The sequence below is a fragment of the Oncorhynchus tshawytscha genome, linkage group LG26 (genome assembly GCF_018296145.1).
Source record: "Oncorhynchus tshawytscha isolate Ot180627B linkage group LG26, Otsh_v2.0, whole genome shotgun sequence".
Taxonomy (NCBI): domain Eukaryota; kingdom Metazoa; phylum Chordata; class Actinopteri; order Salmoniformes; family Salmonidae; genus Oncorhynchus; species Oncorhynchus tshawytscha.
In genome coordinates this window covers 47,858,002-47,882,210 of record NC_056454.1, presented here as the reverse complement: position 1 = coordinate 47,882,210, position 24,209 = coordinate 47,858,002, and the positions used below count along the sequence as shown (strand labels likewise).

General features: G+C 44.1%; 1 protein-coding gene across 1 annotated transcript in view; it reads right to left on the bottom strand.

The window, feature by feature from the left end:
• Positions 1–1,356: 1,356 nt before the first annotated feature.
• LOC112224894 (protein FAM124A) overlaps positions 1,357–24,209 on the bottom strand; it is a 76,479-nt gene continuing 53,626 nt past the window's right edge. The window contains exon 4 of the mRNA XM_042306818.1: positions 1,357–3,190. Within this exon, the coding sequence (XP_042162752.1) occupies positions 2,276–3,190 (915 nt within the window). The 3' untranslated portion in view covers positions 1,357–2,275. The remainder of the gene's footprint in view (positions 3,191–24,209) is intronic.

Genomic DNA, 24,209 nt, shown 5'->3' with positions numbered 1-24,209 from the left:
CCCACACAGGCAGTGTGGTGAAGAAGGCGCAACAGCGCCTCTTCAACTTCAGGAGGCTTGTTCCCGAAAACTGGGCTTATCACCGAAAACACTCACAAACTTTTACAAATGCACCATCGAGAGCATCCTGTTGGGCTGTATCACCGCCTGGTACGGCAACTGCTCGCCCATCACCAGGGGCAAACTACCTGCCCTCCAGGACACCTACACCACCCGATGTCACACCCGATGTCACAGGAAGGCCATAAAGATCATCAAGGTCAACAACCACCCGAGCCACTGTCTGTTCAAACCGCTATCATCCAGAAGGCGAGGTCAGTACAGGTGCATCAGAGCTGGGAATGAGAGATTGAAAAACAGCTTCTATCTCAAGTCCATCAGACTGTTAAACAGCCACCACTAGCACAGAGAGGTGGCTGCCTACCTACAGACTTGATATAATTGCCCACTTTAATAAATGGAACACTAGTCACTTTAATAATGCCACTTTAAGAATGTTTTCATGTCTCATATTACATGTATATACTGTACACTGTATCCTTCACTATCTATTCTTTACTATCTATTGCATCTTAGCTGTTCTGTCACTGCTTATCCATATATTTTATACTTATATAGTCTCATCCCAGTCCTTTACTAGATTGTGTGTATTAGGTTTTGTTGTGGAATTTGTTAGAAATTAGGTTTTGTTGTGGAATTGTTAGATATTACCTGTTCGATAGTGCTGCACTGTCGGATCTTGAAGCACAAGCATTTCGCTACACTCGCAATAACATCTGCTAACCATGTGTATGTGATTTGATTTGACACACACACACACAGATACAAACACACAATTAAAAAAATTAAAATAACACACACACAGAAAGAAACACACACACACACACAGAACCACACACAAACACACACACACAGACAAACAGAGACACAGAGAAACACACACACAACAAAACCTGAGACACTATGGATAACCTGAACCGTGGAACAATGGATTACACAACTCTCTTTTCTGATTGGCCAGCGATGACATCACCTCTGCAGAGCTCACGGAGACCTCTCCATGATGTCCATATGAAGAAAGGCAATGTGGGATTTCCTCTGTTCAGGCTCATCGGCCGCTTAAGGAGAGTCACACCTGGTAAAGTCCTCACAAGGAAGACCGAGAGCCATACAGAGACCAGCCAACACTGAGAGCCAACATGCTGCAGTGTAATTTCAGCTAAAACAAGCCTTTGTCTTTAAGTCATACTGAGAGCGTGTTAAAACCATCCCTTACCTTGATACAGTACAGGCTAGGTGTGTGTTGTTCACACAGCCTCACTGTTATATCACCTTAAAGGGACCCTGTTCACATAAAATCATTCATTTTTGTATTTATTTTTATTAATTCATACATATTCTGATGCTTTAATCAATATTAAAAAGTTTGGTGAACATAGAAATAATCAGTTAAAATCAAAAGCATCCCATATTACTGACTACTACTTTAAACTAGATTCTGTTTAGCCGTCAATTACAATATCACCACCAGAGGGAACCACTGCACCAAAAGTGTCAGAATCAGGGGTTCTTTTCTCATTTGGTCTTTCCTCGATTCCTTACATCCTCTCTCCTCAACTTCCTTTTTGCTAAACGGATTGGAGAAGAAGGTCAAAGCGGAGTAACCTTGGACCTTCTCCTCCAATACCGTTGAGAAGGAGGTGAGGAGAGAGGAATCAAGGATAGATGAATTGAGATAGAGCCAGAAACTCCACTGTCGTATAGCTGCCATGTCCAATAGTTTCATAACATCTCTGTTTTAAGTCTAATTTATGTCCAATAGGTCTGGTTTCATAACATCTCTGTTTTAAGTCTAATTTATGTCCAATAGGTCTGGTTTCATAACATCTCTGTTTTAAGTCTAATTTATGTCCAATAGGTCTGGTTTCATAACATCTCTGTTTTAAATCTAATTTATGTCCAATAGGTCTGGTTTCATAACATCTCTGTTTTAAATATGAGTAGTCTGCAATGTGTTTATAAGCCATCTCAGTAAGCGCTACACATTTATACCACAACTTGATTAAATAACAAATAGCACAAACATCTAGTTAGAAACGATGTAGAAACACACAGTGAGAAAGATTTCATGAAGAAGTTGAATGAAGCCACTGTACTGTCCTCTGCACTGACTTAAACCAGCCACCAGGTGGCAGAGCAGAAAAGAGCTGTGTAGTCACTCAGTGTCCCTGTCCCTTCCTGCTGGCCGGCGTGTCTCTCTAGCGCCACTAACTGGTTAGATATAGAACTCCTGGTCGTCGTCCTCCACCCCGACCTCCTTGCCAGACCTGTTCTGAGACACCACCCCAATAATGCTGTTAGAGCTGTCCAATTGGCTGCGCGTGATGGGATCCCTCAGTGAAGGCTGGCCACTCGGTGGCAAGAAAGCGCTGTTGGGGTGTGGCCGCTGCAGGGTGGAAGGTATGCTATTGGAGGAGGCCAGGCTGCTGGTTCTCATGGGAACAGGAGGGCGGCCTAGCGTTGACGCCTTGGGCTTGACGTTGGCGTGGGATGGGGAGGAGGTTGGGTCCGGCGGAGGTGCAGAGAGAGGGCGTGGTGGCGTGGGTCTGCGACTCCTAGAGTATGCAGACACTACCGACAGGTCAACAATGCTGCCCGCATCCACTTTTATCCCTGTGTCCACATCCGTCTCCTCCGCACCAATCAGAGCATCCACGTTGAGACGGAAGGGTGGGACCAGGGAGGAGCTAAGGGAGTGGGAGTGGCTTCTGTGATGGGTAGGGCTGGGTGAGGTTCCGGGGGAGGACCCGGCAGAGCGGGAGCGAGAGCCGGTGAACCCTGCCAAGCTGGGCAGGGAGAACAGAGAGCGGGTTCGACCGGTCCTCCAGGATTTAGAGCGAGCCCCCATCTCCATTTCCTCCTCTTCACAGGCCAAGGAAAGGGAGGTTTGTGAGGCCTGGCTGGACCTGCATTGGGTCTGGTTCTGGGTCTGTGGCAGGGGCAGGGTTTGGGTCCGGGAGCGGGACGAGTTACGGTGGTAGCGCCGGTTCCTGTAGGAGGCAGGTCCCCTGCCATATGTGCCCGCTGAGGGCAGAGTCATGGCTGGGTCAGTGGGCAGCGGCGAGGGGGCAGGAGAGGAGTCTCCTGGCTGGTCGATAGTATGTCTACGTTTGTAGCGTGCACACAGGACCTGAGAGAGAGAGAGAGAGAGAGAGATGAGAGGGAGATGAGACAGAGAGAGAGAGACAGAGAGAGACAGAGAGACAGAGAGAGAGAGAGAGAGAGAGAGACAGAGTGAGAGAGACAGAGAGAGAGGGAGAGAGAGAGAGAGACAGAGAGAGAGAGAGAGAGAGAGGGAGAGAGAGAGAGGGAGAGAGAGAGAGAGACAGAGAGAGAGAGGGAGAGAGAGAGAGAGACAGAGAAGACAGTAGTGTTACACACTCCACACTATAACACAAGTTGGTCAGATGTTTAAATATGCATTTATTATAATAAATATGAATATATAATTTTAATATTCAAATATCTATTGCAATAATATCCTGATACTTCTGTTAGAACTTTTCTGTGTTTTATAAATATATATATTTTTTTAAAACAACAGCTCACGAAAACAATTTGTACATTGAAACTTATTTTGAAAAAAAAGAAAAGGTTGTGTTGAGACCTCAGAACGTTGATGTATGTTTGTAGATCCAGTAAAGTACAGAGATACAACCCAAGCTGTAGCCTGGCTACATTCCCAACAGAACAGGAAGAACTGGAGATGCTTCACCGTTAACCCCCTTACCCTCACCCCTGTCCCATCCCATCCCATCCCATCCCTCCATACCTTCATTGTTTAAGTATTCAGAGCCTTTGCTATGAGACTTGAAATTGAGCTCAGGTGCATCCTGTTTCTATTGATCATCCTTCAGATGTTCTTGTTCACAGTTGACAGTGCATGTCAGAGCAAAAAAACAAGCCATGAGGTTGAAGGAATTGTCCGTAGAGCTCGGAGACAGAATTGTGTCGAGGCACAGATCTGGGGACGAGTACCAAAAAAAATCTGCAGCATTGAAGGCCCCCAAGAACACAGTGACATTCTTAAATGGAAGAAGTTTGGAACCACCCAGACATGCGTGTCAGAGCAAAACCAAGCCATGCCAAGCCATGAGGTTGAAGGAAGTTTGGAACTACCAAGACTCTTCCTAAAGCTGGCCTCCCAGCCAAACTGAACAATCGGGGGAGAAGGGCCTTGGTCAGGCAGGTAACCAAGAACCTGATGGTCACTCTGTCAGAGCTCCAGAGTTCCTCTGTGGAGATGGGAGAACCTTCCAGAAGGACAACCATCTCTGCAGCACTCCACCAATCAGGCCTTTATGGTAGAGTGGCCAGACGGAAGCATATCCTCAGTAAAAGGCACACGACAGCCCGCTTGGAGTTTGCCAAAAGGCACCTAAAGACTCTCAGACCATGAGACACAAGATTCTCTGGTTTGATGAAACCAAGATTTAACTCTTTGGCCTGAATGCCAAGCGTCACGTCTGGAGGAAACCTGGCACCATCCCTACGGTGAAGCATGGTGGTGGCAGCATCATGCTGTGGGGATTTTTTTCAGAGGCAGGGACTGGGAGACTAGTCAGGTTTGAGGGAAAGATGAATGGAGCAGAGTACAGAGAGATCCTTGATGAAAACCTCCTCCAGAACGCTCCAGGCTTCAGACTGTGGCGAAGGTTCAACTTCCAACAGGACACCGACCCTAAGCACACAGCCAAGACAACGCAGGAGTGGCTTCGGGACAAGTCTCTGAATGTCCTTGTGTGGCCCAGCCAGAGCCCGGACTTGAACCCCATCAAACATCTCTGGAGAGACCTGAAAATAGCTGTGCAGTGACCTTCCACATCCAACCTGACAGAGCAAGAAGACCCGAGTCTGTAATCGCTGCCCAAGGTGCTTCAACCAAGGAAAGGAAAGGTTCTAAATATTTACTGAAATTTGATATTTCAGCTTTTGTATTTTTTTATACATTTTCTAAAATTTCTAAAAACCTGCTTTTTGCTTTGTCATTATGTGGTATTTTGTGTAGATTGTTGAGAGAAAAAAACAAAACAATTTTACTACATTTTAGAAAATGTCTTTAGCGTAACAAATTATGGAAAAAAAGTCAAGGGGGGGGGGTTGAAAACTTTCTGAATGTAATTGTAGGTATATTATTCTCATGACTACCCACTTTGAGAACTACTGCCATAGATAAACAACGGGTTACTGTTCACACACAACATTAACCACGCTGTCTGACCTGACCACTAGCGGACACTGCCTACTGCAGAGCTGGGCTGTATATTGGTACGAAACTGAAGAAAACAAGACTGACGAGCTACTACAAAAGGTACCACCTGTCCTGAACATGACCAATGAGAAACGCTTGTTTTTCATAGCTATATATCTTTTATGCCTTAATGAACACAACCCCAGTCTGAACTGAATTTATACGTTACCAAGTTACAACACTACCATTGATTACGAAGTGGATAAATAAATCTGCTGTGCACCACAACAAGATATAGTGGATATGTAATACCTCCCTACACCTGGGGATTATTGGACGGCTGGGTCAAACATATGTCTTAAATCTTACCGGCTGAGACTTTAATAAGTATTATCATTAACGATGAGTATGTGAGTGTGTTAGTGATCTGTGAACAGGTGATTGTCATGTTCAATTAACTCCTTCCTGGCTGTTCCTTTCTGAGTGGATAGGAGCAAACATGCAAACACACGCACACACGCACGCACACACTCACGCACGCACGCACGCACACACACACACACACACAGGGGATGAGAGCCCATGGGTCTCAGTAATGGGACAATGTTAATCTGCCTGTGAGTTTCAGCAGCACTTATCTAATACCCCGCTGACAGAAATCCCTTCCAAAACGGATACCCCAGAACAAAGAGGGCACTGTGAGAGAACGTGTGAGAACGTGTGTGTGTGTGTGTGTTAGCGAGATAGAGAGAGACTGTGTATGTGTGTGTGTAAAGGTAAGACAAAGTGAGGACGTTTTTTTCCGAAGGCACAATCACAGGTGCACATTCACACACACTGATACACATACTGTACATCAAAAACTTAGGTGAGGTTAGGCTTGCACAGGGAGGGTATATTACTGGACAGGGAGGGTGTATTACTGGACAGGGAGGGTGTATTACTGGACAGAGAGGGTATATTACTGGACAGAGAGGGTATATTACTGGACAGGGAGGGTGTATTACTGGACAGGGAGGGTGTATTACTGGACAGGGAGGGTATATTACTGGACAGAGAGGGTATATTACTGGACAGAGAGGGTATATTACTGGACAGAGAGGGTATATTACTGGACAGGAGGGTGTATTACTGGACAGAGGGGTATATTACTGGACAGGGAGGGTATACTACTGCACAGGGAGGGTATATTACTGGACAGAGAGGGTATATTACTGGACAGAGAGGGTATATTACTGGACAGGGAGGGTGTATTACTGCACAGGGAGGGTATATTACTGGACAGGAGGGTATATTACTGGACAGAGAGGGTATATTACTGGACAGAGAGGGTATATTACTGGACAGAGAGGGTATATTACTGGACAGGGAGGGTGTATTACTGCACAGGGAGGGTATATTACTGGACAGGGAGGGTATATTACTGGACAGGGGGTGTATTACTGGGTGTATTACTGGACAGGGAGGGTGTATTACTGGACAGAGAGGGTATATTACTGGACAGGGAGGGTATATTACTGGACAGAGAGGGTATATTACTGTACAGGAGGGTATATTACTGGACAGGGAGGGTGTATTACTGGACAGGGAGGGTGTATTACTGGACAGGGAGGGTATATTACTGGACAGGGAGGGTATATTACTGGACAGGGAGGGTGTATTACTGGACAGGGAGGGTATATTACTGTACAGGGAGGGTATATTACTGGACAGGGAGGGTGTATTACTGGACAGGGAGGGTGTATTACTGGACAGGGAGGGTATACTACTGCACAGGGAGGGTATATTACTGGACAGGGAGGGTGTATTACTGGACAGGGAGGGTATATTACTGCACAGGGAGGGTATATTACTGCAAAGTAATAGTGGACATTTTCTAAGTACCAGTTAACTAGCAGAATCTTTCAGGACTTTTATCAGATGACATCTACTGGCCTTTTTGAAGACTTTCCAATGATCACAGATGACCTCTGGCCTTTTCACATTGAAAATATATAAAATAAGCAAATACATTTTTTTTAAACAAACAGAAGTGTAAAACATGATGGTAAGTATAAAACATCAACGTAGTGAATAACATTAGTGTTTAATATGAGGGATTCAAATCAACAACGCAGAGAGAAGTAAATAGAAACCTAACGACACGAGGAATAAACGAGAACTGATATACAGGGCATTCAGAAACTATTCAGAACCCTTCACTTTTTACACATTTTGTTAGGTTACAGCCTTATTCTAAAATGGATTAAATCGTTTTTTCCCCTTCATCAATCTACACACAATACCCCATAATGACATCACATTACCCCATAACGACATCACAATACCCCATAATGACATCACAATACCCCATAACGACAAAACAATTTTTTTATTTTTTTATTTTTTCAAATGTATTGAAAAAAAGAAACGGAAATATCACATTTACATATTCAGTATTCAGACAGTACTTTGTTGAAGCACCTTTGGCAGCTATTACAGCCTAGAATATTCTTGGGTATGACACTACAAGCTTGGCACACCTGTATTTGGGGAGTTTCTCCCATTCTTCTCTGCAGATCCTCTCCAGCTCTGTCAGGTTGGATGGGGAGCATCGCTGCCCAGCTATTTTCAGGTCTCTCCAGAGATGTTTGATCGGGTTCAAGTCTGGGCTCTGGGTTGGCCACTCAAGGACATTCAGAGACTTGTCCTGAAGTCACTCCTGCATTGTCTTGGCTGTGTGCTTAGGGTCGTTGTTCTGTTGGAAGGTGAACCTTCACCACAGTCTGAGGTCCTGAGCACTGGAGTAGGTTTTCGTCAAGAACCTCTCTGTACTTTGCTCCGTTCATTTTTCCCTCAATCCTGACTAGTCTCCCAATCCCTGCCGCTGAAAACATCCCCACAGCATGATGCTGCCACCACCATGCTTCATCATAGGGATGGTGTCTCCACCATGCTTCACCGTAGGGATGGTGCCTCCACCATGCTTCACCATAGGGATGGTGCCAGGTTTTCTCCAGACATGACGCTTGGCATTCAGGCCAAAGAGTTTAATCTTGGTTTCATCAGACCAGAGAACCTTGTTTCTCACGGTCTGAGAGTCCTTTAGGTGCCTTTTGGCAAACTCCAAGCGGGCTGTTATGTGCCTTTTACTTTTACTGAGGAGTGGCGACCCAAAAAAACGACTTCGTAAAAGAGGGAAACGTAGCGGTCTTCTGGTCAGACTCCGGAGACAGGCACATCGTGCACCACTCCCCAGTATACTTCTCGCCAATGTCCAGTCTCTTGACAACAAGGTTGATGAAATCCGAGCAAGGGTAGCATTCCAGAGGGACATCAGAGATTGTAACGTTCTTTGCTTCACGGAAACATGGCTCACTGGAGAGACGCTATCGGAGTCGGTGCAGCCAGCTGGTTTCTCCACGCATCGCGCCGACAGAAACAAACATCTTTCTGGTAAGAAGAGGGGCGGGGGCGTATGCCTTATGGCTAACGAGACGTGGTGTGGTCACAAAGGCATACAGGAACTCAAGTCCTTCTGTTCACCTGATTTAGAATTCCTCACAATCAAATGTCGACCGCATTATCTACCAACGGAATTCTCTTCGATTATAATCACAGCCGTATATATTCCCCCCCAAGCAGACACATCGATGGCTCTGAACGAACTTTATTTGACTCTTTGCAAACTGGAATCCATACATCCTGAGGCTGCATTCATTGTAGCTGGGGATTTTAACAAGGCTAATCTGAAAACAAGACTCCCTAAATTGTATCAGCATATCGATTGCGCAACCAGGGCTGGCAAAACCTTGGATCACTGCTATTCTAACTTCCGCGGCGCATATAAGGCCCTGCCCCGCCCTCCTTTCGGAAAAGCTGACCACGACTCCATTTTGTTGATCCCTGCCTACAGACAGAAACTAAAACAAGAAGCTCCCACGCTGAGGTCTGTTCAACGCTGGTCCGACCAATCTGATTCCACACTCCAAGACTGCTTCCATCACGTGGACTGGGATATGTTTCGTATTGCGTCAGACAACAACATTGACGAATACGCTGATTCGGTGTCCGAGTTCATTAGAACGTGCGTTGAAGATGTCGTTCCCATAGCAACGATTAAAACATTCCCAAACCAGAAACCGTGGATTGATGGCAGCATTCGCGTGAAACTGAAAGCGCGAACCACTGCTTTTAATCAGGGCAAGGTGACCGGTAACATGACCGAACACAAACAGTGTAGCTATTCCCTCCACAAGGCAATCACGGACCAGGATGTCTTGCTCCCAGGCAGACTAAATAACTTTTTTGCCCGCTTTGAGGACAATACAGTGCCACTGACACGGCCTGCAACCGAAACATGCGGCCTCTCCTTCACTGCAGCCGAGGTGAGTAAAACATTTAAACGTGTTAACCCTCGCAAGGCTGCAGGCCGGACGACTACCACCCCGTAGCACTCACTTCCGTCATCATGAAGTGCTTTGAGAGACTAGTCAAGGACCATATCACCTCCACCCTACCTAACACCCTAGACCCACTCCAATTTGCTTACCGCCCAAATAGGTCCACAGACGATGCAATCTCAACCACACTGCACACTGCCCTAACCCATCTGGACAAGAGGAATACCTATGTGAGAATGCTGTTCATCGACTACAGCTCGGCATTTAACACTATAGTACCCTCCAAGCTCGTCATCAAGCTCGAGACCCTGGGTCTCGACCCCGCCCTGTGCAACTGGGTACTGGACTTCCTGACGGGCCGCCCCCAGGTGGTGAGGGTAGTCAACAACATCTCCACCCCGCTGATCCTCAACACTGGGGCCCCACAAGGGTGTGTTCTGAGTCCTCTCCTGTACTCCCTGTTCACCCATGACTGCGTGGCCACGCACGCCTCCAACTCAATCATCAAGTTTGCGGACGACACAACAGTGGTAGGCTTGATTACAAACAACGACGAGACGGCCTACAGGGAGGAGGTGAGGGCCCTCGGAGTGTGGTGTCAGGAAAATAACCTCACACTTAACATCAACAAAACTAAGGAGATGATTGTGGACTTCAGGAAACAGTAGAGGGAACACCCCCCTATCCACATCGATGGAACAGTAGTGGAGAGGGTAGCAAGTTTTAAGTTCCTCGGCATACACATCACAGACAAACTGAATTGGTCCACCCACACAGACAGCATCGTGAAGAAGGCGCAGCAGCGCCTCTTCAAACTCAGGAGGCTGAAGAAATTCGGCTTGTCACCAAAAGCACTCACAAACTTCTACAGATGCACAATCGAGAGCATCCTGGCGGGCTGTATCACGGCCTGGTACAGCAACTGCTCCGCCCACAACCGTAAGGCTCTCCAGAGGGTAGTGAGGTCTGCTCAACGTATCACCGGGGGCAAACTACCTGCCCTCCAGGACATCTACACCACCCGATGTTACAGGAAGGCCATAAAGATCATCAAGGACAACAACCACCTGAGCCACTGCCTGTTCACCCCGCTATCATCCAGAAGGCGAGGTCAGTACAGGTGCATCAAAGCTGGGACTGAGAGACTGAAAAACAGCTTCTATCTCAAGGCCATCAGACTGTTAAACAGCCACCACTAACATTGAGTGGCTGCTGCCAACACACTGACTCAACTCCAGCCACTTTAATAATGGGAATTGATGGGAAATGATGTAAAATATATCACTAGCCACTTTAAACAATGCTACCTAATATAATGTTTACATACCCTACATTGTTCATCTCATATGCATACGTAGATACTGTACTCTATATCATCGACTGCATCCTTATGTAATACATGTATCACTAGCTACTTTAACTATGCCACTTTGTTTACATACTCATCTCATATGTATATACTGTACTCGATACCATCTACTGTATCTTGCCTATGCCGCTCTGTACCATCACTCATTCATATATCTTTATGTACATATTCTTTATCCCCTTACACTGTGTATGACAGTAGTTTTGGAATTGTTAGTTAGATTACTTGTTGGTTATTACTGCATTGTCGGAACTAGAAGCACAAGCATTTCGCTACACTCGCATTAACATCTGCTAACCATGTGTATGTGACAAATAAAATTTGATTTGATTTGAGTCTGGTTGGTGGAGTGCTGCAGAGATGGTTGTCCTTCTGGAAGGTTCTCCCATCTCCAAAGAGGAACTCTGGAGCTCTGACAGAGTGACCATCGGGTTCTTAGTCACCTCCCTGACCATGGCCCTTCTCCCCCGATGGCTCAGTTTGACCGGGCAGCCAGCTCTAGGAATAGTCTTGGTGGTTCCAAACCTCTTCCATTTAAGAATGACGGAGGCCACTGTGTTCTTGGGGACCTTCAATGCTGCAGACATATTTTGGTACCCTTCCCTAGATCTGTACCTCGACACAATTCTGTCTCGGAGCTCTACGGACAATTCCTTCAACCACTGTCCAATCAATTGAATTTACCACAGGTGGACTCCAATCAAGTTGTAGAAACATGTGAAGGATGATCAATAGAAACAGGATGCACCTGAGACCAATTTCGAGTCTCACTGCCAAGGGTCTGAAAACGAATGTAAATAGGTTATTTCTGTTTTTATTTTTATTTTTTTATACATTTGCAAAAAATTATATCATATTATCCATATATATATAATATTATCCATATATATATATAATATTATCCATATATATATCATATTATCCATATATATCATATTATCTATATATAAATCATATTATCCATATATAAAATCATATTATCCATATATATGTCATATTATCCATATATATATATCATATTATTCATATATATCATATTATCCATATATATATAGTATTATCCATATATATATATATCATATTATCCATATATATCATATTATCCATATATATATAGTATTATCCATATATAAATCCTATTATCCATATATATATCATATTATCCATATATATATATATATCATATTATCCATATATAAATCCTATTATCCATATATATATATATATATATATATATATATATATATATATATATATATATATATATATATATATATATATATATATATATATATATTATCCATATTATATTATCCATATATATATATATATATATCATATTATATCACCATATCACCAAAGCCCCATATACTACCCACCATTGCGACCTGTACGCTCTCGTTGGCTGGCCCTCGCTTCATACTCGTCGCCAAACCCACTGGCTCCATGTCATCTACAAGACCCTGCTAGGTAAAGTCCCCCCTTATCTCAGCTCGCTGGTCACCATAGCATCTCCCACCTGTAGCACACGCTCCAGCAGGTATATCTCTCTAGTCACCCCCAAAACCAATTCTTTCTTTGGCCGCCTCTCCTTCCAGTTCTCTGCTGCCAATGACTGGAACGAACTACAAACATCTCTGAAACTGAAAACACTTATCTCCCTCACTAGCTTTAAGCACGAACTGTCAGAGCAGCTCACAGATTACTGCACCTGTACATAGCCCACCTATAATTTAGCCCAAACAACTACCTCTTTCCCAACTGTATTTAATTTTAATTTATTTATTTATTTTGCTCCTTTGCACCCCATTATTTTTATTTCTACTTTGCACATTCTTCCATTGCAAAACTACCATTCCAGTGTTTTACTTGCTATATTGTATTTACTTTGCCACCATGGCCTTTTTTTGCCTTTACCTCCCTTATCTCACCTCATTTGCTCACATCGTATATAGACTTGTTTATACTGTACTATTGACTGTATGTTTGTTTTACTCCATGTGTAACTCTGTGTCGTTGTATCTGTCGAACTGCTTTGCTTTATCTTGGCCAGGTCGCAATTGTAAATGAGAACTTGTTCTCAACTTGCCTACCTGGTTAAATAAAGGTGAAATAAATAAATAAATAATTAAATATTATCCATATATATATATATATATATCATATTATCCATATAAAATCATATTATCCATATTATCTGCTGCGGACGAGCCCATCTTTGCCAGTACAATAGGCTAACTGGTGATTTCATTGATCTTGTTCATGTATCAGATAGGCCCAGTTTGGGTGGATTAATTACATACCTCAGTGGTGGGTAAGCCTACTGGCTATATGTCTAAAGATAGTTGTAACGTTGTACTGCCTTCAATACGTGATGGGACTAAGATGTACAGATGTAGGATCTTAATTTGATCACTCTTTTGTTGCTGGAAATGTTCCTGTACAGCAGAAAATGCAAACTTGTAGTGTACACAAGGTTTAAAAAGGCTTCTAAAGTTTCTCATTTCCGCTTTAAAATGTCAGACTTGATTTGTCCTAACGAAAAATGTATCAACCACTACAAACATGTGCATGAATTATAAACTGCATAACAATTCACATTTCCTTTTGCTGCAGCAAACTGGCTCAAATTAAGATCCTACATCTGTAACATATTCTGGCAAATGAATTTGGATATTTGTGAGGAAGAAAAAGGATACAGACAGATCATGCTTTCCATCCGATCCTGAAACCTGTGCTCCATACAGGTAGGCCGTATGATCCTGCTCCATACAGGTAGGTCATATGATCTTGTTGCATTCAGGTAGGTCATATGATCTTGTTGCATTCAGGTAGGTCATATGATCTTGTTGCATTCAGGTAGGTCATATGATCTTGTTGCATTCAGGTAGGTCATATGATCTTGTTGCATTCAGGTAGGTCATATGATCTTGTTGCATTCAGGTAGGTCATATGATCTTGTTGCATTCAGGTAGGTCGTATGATCCTGTTCCATTCAGGTAGGTCGTATGATCCTGTTCCATTCAGGTAGGCCGTAAGATCCTGCTCGCTCTGAGATCTCCAGAGAAGTGACATGATATCCCTAGTTGATATTGACAGATAACACTAATGACTATCAGCTCAAAATGCAGGTGTGAAACACAGTTTATTTCTGTATCTTGCGTTTGAAAAATGCCTCACCGTTCATGGCTGTAATGACAGGCTACATTTGTGCAGCGATTGTGTGTGTTCGCATGTACACAGCATCACACACCCACACACACACACACACCCACACACACACACACCCACACACCCACACACACACACACACACACACACACAGGGTCAGTTGTGTGTGACCCGGATTAGCCCAGATCAAATCAGACAGCGAGAGAGAGGCTCTGATCATCTCCACGACAACAGCCTCATTATCCAGCACCCCCTGCTGTGGCCGTCCACTCAGAAAGTTAAGCGCTCTTTGGGTCACGTGACTTGTGTGTTCACTCGCAACCCTTTGCAAGACACACACACTCACACACACTCGTAAAAGTTGACACACACACACAGGAACACAACACACACACACAGCCCTGTGTCTTCCTCTGGTTCCCCTCAAGTATCATTACACAGTGAATCACATCCTCCACAGTCGACAATGTTACTTAGTACCTCTGCGTCTCTGCTTCTGTTTCATGTGTGGGAGAGATGACTAGAAATACGGCTCTCTGCTACTCAATCAGGAGAGAGAGAAGGAGAGAGAGAGAGAGAAACAGAGAGAGAGAGAAACAGAGAGAGAGAGAGAGAAACAGAGAGAGAGAGAAACAGAGAGAGAGAGAAACAGAGAGAGAGAGAAACAGAGAGAGAGAGAGAGAGAGACAGAGAGAGACAGAGAGACAGAGAGACAGAGCGGGAGAGAGAGAGAGAGAGAGAGAAACAGAGAGAGAGAGAAAACAGAGCGAGAGAGAGAGACAGAGAGACAGAGAGAGACAGAGAGGGAGAGAGGGAGAGAGAGAGAGAGAGAGACAGAGAGGGAGAGAGGGAGAGAGAGAGAGAGAGAGAGAGAGAGAGACAGAGAGAGACAGAGAGAGAGAGAAACAGAGAGAGAGAGAAACAGGGAGAGAGAGAAACAGAGAGAGAGACAGAGAGAGACAGAGAGACAGAGAGGGAGAGAGAGAGAGACAGAGAGAGAAACAGAGAGAGAGAGAGAGACAGAGAGACAGAGAGGGAGAGAGAGAGAGAGAGAGAGAGAGAGACAGAGACAGAGAGAGAAAGAGGTGTTCAGTGAGGTGTGGAGGGAGGAAACACTGGGTCTTTGTCACTCTCACTCACTCACTCACACACACATACACAGCTAGTACCAGGCGGTATCACAAGGAGAGGAAACAGGCAACACGGTACTGTACGGGCAGCCAGTTTAACGAGGCATCCCCTCGTTAAGGCCCAGGGCAGCCAAAAACATGATTTTCCCACTATGAGGTTGAAATAATGCTGTGAAATTGGGCACATGATGATAATGCCTTTTTAGTGTAAGAGCTATTTGAAAAGACCGCCTGAAATTTCAACCTATTTTTGGTGGGATGGAGTTTTGGTTAAATCACTTGGTGGTAAATGAGTTGATAGACCAATAAGAGAGTTCTCATCCTCGCTGCCAATAAGAGCTACTTTTCCATTGTATCCCTCCCCCACACAGACCACTCACAGACAGTCCTGGCAACACTTTTTTGCTTGAGAAATTGCTGTTTGCTAAGAAGCAGGTATTTAAAATAAAAAAAATGTACCATTTGAATTGAAGACAATCACAGTAAGGTACTTAACTTTTAACCAGAAGAAAATATGATATTGAGATCAAAACGGTTGCACAGGACCTTTACCTTCATTACAACAAAGCATCCTCTTAACAAGCCATTTGCTAAACGAGGCGTTTTAATTGGCTGTTACAGTAAACTCTAAAACCCTGAAAACCACAAAGAAAAAGGCATGACAATAGAAAGAAGCAACGTTTTACATTTGACTCACGATTATCTGTGAAAATTCACTTTGGAAAACGATCCAGTGTCATGCTGCTCCGTCCAGATATCCCATGGTGGTCTCATGGAAAACTGTGGCAGCATCTGAAATGGCACCCTAATTCCCTATGTAGTGCACCCTATTCTCTATAGGGCCCCTGGTCAAAAGTAGTGCACTGCATAGTGAATAGGGTGCCATTTCAGACGCAGGACATGCCTGTGGAAAAAGTCCACGCTGCTCTGTTCCCTGCCTGGGTTTGTTTGGGTGGGAAAGCAGGATGGGACGGAATGGGATGGAATGGCAGGCATGAGAAAAGCAACATGGAGAAGCCATCAGACAAGAGAGGTGGAGATGTGTGTGTGTGTGTGTGGGGGGGGGGCAGTGGGGATTGGATATAGTCTGCCAATCAGATTTCAGAAGAATACATTGGGGATTGGATATAATCTGCCAATCAGATTTCAGAAGAATACAGTGGGGGTTGGATATAGTCTGCCAATCAGATTTCAGAAGAATACAGTGGGGATTGGATATAGTCTGCCAATCAGATTTCAGAAGAATACAGTGGGGATTGGATATAGTCTGCCAATCAGATTTCAGAAGAATACATTGGGGATTGGATATAGTCTGCCAATCAGATTTCAGAAGAATACAGTGGGGATTGGATATAATCTGCCAATCAGATTTCAGAAGAATACAGTGGGGGTTGGATATAGTCTGCCAATCAGATTTCAGAAGAATACAGTGGGGATTGGATATAGTCTGCCAATCAGATTTCAGAAGAATACAGTGGGGATTGGATATAGTCTGCCAATCAGATTTCAGAAGAATACATTGGGGATTGGATATAATCTGCCAATCAGATTTCAGAAGAATACAGTGGGGGTTGGATATAGTCTGCCAATCAGATTTCAGAAGAATACAGTGGGGATTGGATATAGTCTGCCAATCAGATTTCAGAAGAATACAGTGGGGGTTGGATATAGTCTGCCAATCAGATTTCAGAAGAATACAGTGGGGATTGGATATAATCTGCCAATCAGATTTCAGAAGAATACAGTGGGGGTTGGATATAGTCTGCCAATCAGATTTCAGAAGAATACAGTGGGGATTGGATATAGTCTGCCAATCAGATTTCAGAAGAATACATTGGGGATTGGATATAGTCTGCCAATCAGATTTCAGAAGAATACATTGGGGATTGGATATAGTCTGCCAATCAGATTTCAGAAGAATACAGTGGGGATTGGATATAGTCTGCCAATCAGATTTCAGAAGAATACATTGGGGATTGGATATAGTCTGCCAATCAGATTTCAGAAGAATACAGTGGGGATTGGATATAGTCTGCCAATCAGATTTCAGAAGAATACAGTGGGGATTGGATATAGTCTGCCAATCAGATTTCAGAAGAATACAGTGGTTGGAGTTACATGCTGTCAATCACACCACTCACTCCTTCCAGAAATAAACTGTAGTCCTCGTAGATTTGGATTGGATAGATGGAGGTGGAAAAGGTGGAACTAGATACGACTATACTATTGATATGTTTATTTTGTTGATATATTTCCAATCCTTTTCGGGATATACTGTATAATGGGCTGAGTTTACTTTTCTGACGTTCAGTGGAGTTTACACAGGCTGTCACGCCCTGACCCTAGAGAGACGTTTTATTTCTCTATTTGGTTTGGTCAGGGTGTGATTTGGGGGGGGGCATTCTATGTTTTGTTTTCTATGTTTCTTTATTTCTATGTTTTGGCCGGGTATGGTTCTCAATCAGGGACAGCTGTCTATCGTTGTCTCTGATTAGGAATCATACTTAGGCAGCCCTTTTTCCTCCTTTCAGTGTTGGTAGTTATCTTTATTAGTGGCACTAATACCCTGTAAGCTTCATGGTTGTGTCCTCGGTTGTTGTTTTGTTGGTGACATTTGAAATAAAAAAGGAAATGTACGCTTACCACGCTGCGCTTTGGTCCATTTCTTTCGACGGCCGTGACACATGCAGCCCATTTTCTGACGTTAAGTGGATAGCTGCTGTCTTACGGGATCCGGACCAGTTCTGCTATTTTGTGTGGTGTTTTTTTGCGCTGATCGTAACTCTTTTTTTGTCCGTAATGTTTCCACCATCGTTTCCTACGATCAGAACAGCCTATCACTAACCTCGATTTGGACGACGACGATGATGAGGCAGACTATAGGGAGGAGGTCAGAGACCTGGCAGTGATGTACCAGGGCAACAACCTCTCCCTCAACGTCAGCAAGACAAAAGAGACGATTGTGGACAACAGGAAACGGAGGGCCGAGAGCTTCAAGTTCCTCGGAGTCCACATCACACCCACACAGTTGTGAAGGAGGCACGTCAGAGCCTGTTCCCCCCTCAGGAGGCTTAAAAGATTTGGCATGGGCCCTCAGATCCTCAGTAAGTTCTACAGCTGCACCGCTGAGAGAATCTTGACTGGCTGCACCACTGAGAGCATCTTGACTGGCTGCACCGCTGAGAGCATCTTGAATGGCTGCACCACTGAGAGCATCTTGACTGGCTGCACCGCTGAGAGCATCTTGACTGGCTGCACCATTGAGAGCATCTTGACTGGCTGCACCGCTGAGAGCATCTTGACTGGCTGCACCACTGAGAGCATCTTGACTGGCTGCACCACTGAGAGCATCTTGACTGGTTGGACCACTGAGAGCATCTTGACTGGCTGCATCACTGCTTGGTACGGCAACTGCAAGGAATCCGACCTCAAGGCGCCACATCACTGGGGCTGAGCCGCCTGCTATCCAGGACCTCTATACCAGGCGGTGTCAGAGGAAGGCCCTAAAAATTGTCAAAGACTCAGCCACCCAGGTCTTAGACTGTTCACTCTGCTACTGCATGGCAAGCGGTACCATGCACCAAGTCTGGAAACAACAGGATCCTGAACAGATTCTACCCCAAAGCCATGAGACCTTTAAACAAGACTGCTAAACAAGACTGCTAAATAGATAATCAAATGGCTACCTAGACTACCTGCACTATCTTTCTAACTCTACCCACACACTCAAACATACTTACACTGAAATCCCCCCACACACACACTACATACGCCCACACACACATAGCACGCTCACATATACTCTCTCTCCCACACACACACACACACACACACACACACACAGTCCACAACATACGCTGCTGTTACTGTCTATTATCTATCCTTTACCCCTACCTACAGTACACTGCTGTTCTGCTGTTACTGTCTATTATCTATCCTTTACCCCTACCTACAGTATACTGCTGTTACTGTCTATTATCTATCCTTTACCCCAACCTACAGTATACTACTGTTACTGTCTATTATCTATCCTTTACCACTACCTATATGTGCATAGCTACTGTACCTCTTACCTGCTACCTCTGCACATCGACTTAGTACTGGCAGTCCCTTTATATAGTCTTTTTATATTTAACTCGTTATTTTTATTCGTTATTCATTCCTCATGTCACTATTTATATATTTAAAACAAACCTTTATCTTAAACTCTGCATTGTTGGAAAAGGACCGGTAAGTTAGCATTTCACTATTAGTCTACAAACCTGTTGTTTACATGTGTAGACGATCGATTTTTATCTTTTGCCCCCATTATCGGCAAAAGATCTGATCTGATTGTCAAATGACGAATTAGTGGCAAAGGATCAGAATGGGACCGCCTGTATGAATGAGGCCACATAGCAAATTGGCCGGTGTTAACCTGGCGTTGATTTGTTTCAGTTCAGTGTTTAACATTTTTTGTTGTTGAATTTGACCCTTTTTCTCCCCAATTTTTTGTATCCAATTGTTGTAGTAGTTACTATCTTGTCTCATCGCTACAACTCCCGTACGAGCTCGGGAGAGACGAAGGTTGAAAGTCATGCGTCCTCCGTTACACAACCCAACCAAGCCTCACTGCTTCTTAACACAGCGCGCATCCAACCCGGAAGCCAGCCGCACCAATGTGTCGGAGGAAACACCGTGCACCTGGCTACCTTGGTTAGGGTGCACTGCGCCCGGCCCGCCACAGCACTCGCTGGTGTGTGATGAGTCAAGGATATCCCTACCGGCCAAGCCCTCCCTAACCCGGACGACGCTGGGCCAATTGTGGTTCGCCCACCGGACCTCCCGGTCGCGGCCGGTTGCGACAGAGCCTGGGTGCGAACCCAGAGTCTCTGGTGGCACAGCTGGTGCTGCAGTACAGCGCCCTTAACCACTGCGCCACCCGGGAGGCCAGTGTAGCATTTCTAGTGTTGATTTTACACTCCTTGGTGTAAAATAACCCCAGGATTAATAACCAGAGGTGAGTGTGATCAGTTTTACTTTGTGTAGAGTAAAAAAACATTCCCATCAAAAAACCATGCCCATCATTGTCATATTTCCCAGCATGCTATACTGCAGGTAGATTGATATTATAATCTGTGTTTTTTTGCATATACATTGATCGATTGGTTAAGCTACACAAAGATAATTAACTTTCTAAACTAATCCAATCAGTTGGTTAGTTAGAATTATTACACCCATTACTGAAATAGTTGTTCCATTTTAAATGGTTCAGGTCGTCTCTTTTAACAAAGTTGACAACACTGAATGAAAAAATGTCAACTGTTGGAGTTACTAACTCTGTCTGGATTCCAATAGGAATTGCACATAATTTGTCATAATGTGACTTGCATGCCTGATGTGGCCTGTAAACAATGAGTTTCAGGCATCTGTATTCGCGCAAAACTAGGGCTTAAAATAATGTATTGTCATTAAAAGGTCACAGGACTGAAAATGTATGAATTCAACAAACATGTCTCTGTCACTAATAAATACAGTCATGTGTGGTAATTCTACAATTCATCCAAGAAAGCAAGGCACACAAATCAATTATATTGGAGACGTGGCTTAGTGGGGGGTGGCTTTCAGTTAGTTATTTTTGGACACCTGTGAGTTGAAGAGCTATACCACTTTAAGTGGTCTGTGGTTATCTTAATTAAAGTTTGAGCATGTCTGCTGCCAGTTCTGAAATCTTTGTCATTCCTAACATAATAGTGACATTAAAGGTAAATAATATTGTGGTGTCCTTAACCCAACAGTGAGGGATATCAAATCAAATCAAATTGTATTTGTCACATACACATGGTTAGCAGATGTTAATGCGAGTGTAGCGAAATGCTTGTGCTTCTAGTTCCGACAATGCAGTAATAACCAACAAGTAATCTAGCTAACAATTCCAAAACTACTGTCTTATACACAGTGTAAGGGGATAAAGAATATGTACATAAAGATATATGAATGAGTGATGGTACAGAGCAGCTTAGGCAAGATACAGTAGATGGTATTGAGTGCAGTATATACATATGAGATGAGTATGTAAACAAAGTGGCATAGTTAAAGTGGCTAGTGATACATGTATTACATAAGGATGCAGTCGATGATATAGAGTACAGTATCATACATATACATATGAGATGAATAATGTAGGGTATGTAAACATTATATTAGGTAGCATTGTTTAAAGTGGCTAGTGATATATTTTACATCATTTCCCATTAATTCCCATTATTAAAGTGGCTGGAGTTGAGTCAGTGTGTTGGCAGCAGCCACTCAATGTTAGTGGTGGCTGTTTAACAGTCTGATGGCCTTGAGATAGAAGCTGTTTTTCAGTCTATTGGTCCCAGCTTTGATGCACCTGTATTGACCTCGCCTTCTGGATGATAGCGGGGTGAACAGGCAGTGGCTCGGGTGGTTGTTGTCCTTGATGATCTTTATGGCCTTCCTGTGACATCGGGTGGTGTAGGTGTCCTGGAGGGCAGGTAGTTTGCCCCCGGTGATGCGTTGTGCAGACCTCACAACCCTCTGGAGAGCCTTACGGTTGTGGGCGGAGCAGTTGCCGTACCAGGCGGTGATACAGCCCGACAGGATGCTCTCGATTGTGCATCTGTAGAAGTTTGTGAGTGCTTTTGGTGACAAGCCGAATTTCTTCAGCCTCCTGAGGTTGAAGAGGCGCTGCTGCACCTTCTTCACGATGCTGTCTGTGTGGGTGGACCAATTCAGTTTGTCTGTGATGTGTACGCCGAGGAACTTAAAACTTACTACCCTCTCCACTACTGTTCCATCGATGTGGATAGGGGGGGTGTTCCCTCTGCTGTTTCCTGAAGTCCACAATCATCTCCTTAGTTTTGTTGACGTTGAGTGTGAGGTTATTTTCCTGACACCACACTCCGAGGGCCTCTTGGTGTAACGGTTAAAAATACAATACGAGGTGTTACCGCCTAACACTAAAAGTGTTAATTCACTAACACTGACAAAGTGTAATAGCGTCAGTACTAAAGCACAGTGTTAATATAACACTGAAAAGTATGGACCCATATACAGTACACACTACCCAAGTGTTAAATGTAATACTATAAGTGTTGATTCAACACGGAACAATTTTGTGTACACGGAGTGCCTTGGTGGTAGGGGATGTTTCCTCTCTGTGATGACAGGGTTGGGACCAGACTAGGGGTTAGGCTGTATAGCTGAAGGCTGTGGTACAGATCTGCTGTCCCCCTGGACACAGACAGACAGATGACTTCTCCAGCTGCTGGTGCGACTCATAAACCTCTTTAGAGGATTCTGTCGCAACTACACTATACAGTGCTTTAGGAAAGTATTCAGACCCCTTGACTGTTTCCACATGTTGTTACGTTACTGTCTTATTCTAAAAATTGATTAAATCATTTTTTCCCTTCATAAATCTACACACAATACCCCATAACGACAAAAGCAAAAAAAACAACCAAAAAAACAGAAATGTCACATTTACATAAGTATTCAGACCCTTTACTCAGTACTTTGTTGAAGCAACTTAGGCAATGAATACAGACTCAAATCTTCTTGGGTATGGCACTACAAGATTGGCACACCTGTATTTGGGGAATTTCTCCAATATTCTCTGCAGATCTTCTCAAGCTCTGTCAGGTTGGATGGGGAGCATCGCTGCACGGGGTTCAAGTCCAGGCTCTGGCGGGGCCACTCAAAGACATTAAGAGACTAGTCTCTAAGCAACTCCTGCATTGTCTTGACTGTGTGCTTCGAGTCGTTGTCCTGTTGGAAGGTGAACCTTTGAACCCCAGTCTGAGGTTCTGGGCGCTCTAGAGCAGGTTTTCATCAAGGATCTCTCTGTACTTTGCTCCGTTCATCTCTCCCTCAATCCTGACTAGTCTCCCAATCCCTGCCGCTGAAAAACATCCCCAAAGCATGATGCTGCCACCACCATGCTTCACCGTAAGGATGGTGCCAGGTTTCCTCCAGACGTGACGCTTGGTATACAGGCCAAAGAGTTCAATATTGGTTTTATCAGACCAGAGAATATTGTTTGTCATGGTCTACGAGTCCTTTAGGTGCTTTTTGGCAAATTCCAAGTAGGCTGTCATACCTTTTACTGAGGAGTGGCTTCCGTCTGGCCCCTCCACCCTAAAGGTCTGATTGGTGGAGTGCTGCAGAGATGGTTGTCCTTCTAGAAGTTTCTCCCATCTCCACAGAGGAACTCTGGAGCTCGTCAGAGTGACCATCGGATTCTTGGTCACCTCCTTGACCAAGGCCATTCTCCCCCAATTGTTCAGTTTAGCTGGGTCGTCAGCTCTAGGAAGAGTCTTGGTGGTTCCAAACTTCTTCCATTTAAGAATGATGGAGGTCTGTCCCTTTCCAAATCATGTCCAATCAAATGAATTTACTACAGGTGGACTCCAATCAACTTGTAGAAACATCTGAAGGATGATCAATAGAAACAGGATGCACCTGAGGTCAATTTTGAGTCTCATAGCAAATGGTCTGAATACTAATGTAAATAAGGTATCTGTTTTTTATTTTTTAGCAAACATTTCCAAAAACCTGTTTTCGCTTTGTCATTATGAGGTACTGTGTGTAGATAGATTTTTATTTATTTAATCCATTTTAGAATAAGGCTGTAAAGTAACAAAAATGTGGAAAAAGAGAAGGGGTCTGAAAACATTCCTGTATACCCCTTCAAATTAGTGGTTTTGTCTATTCTGCTACACCTATTGCTGACATGTATAAAATTGAGCACACAGCCATGCAATCTCCATCGAGAAACATTGGCAGTAGAATGGCCTTACTGAAGAATTCAGTAACATTCAACGATGGCACCTTTTAACAAGTCAGTTCATCAAATTTCTGCCCTGCTAGAGCTGCCCCCGGTCAACTGTAAGTACTGTTAT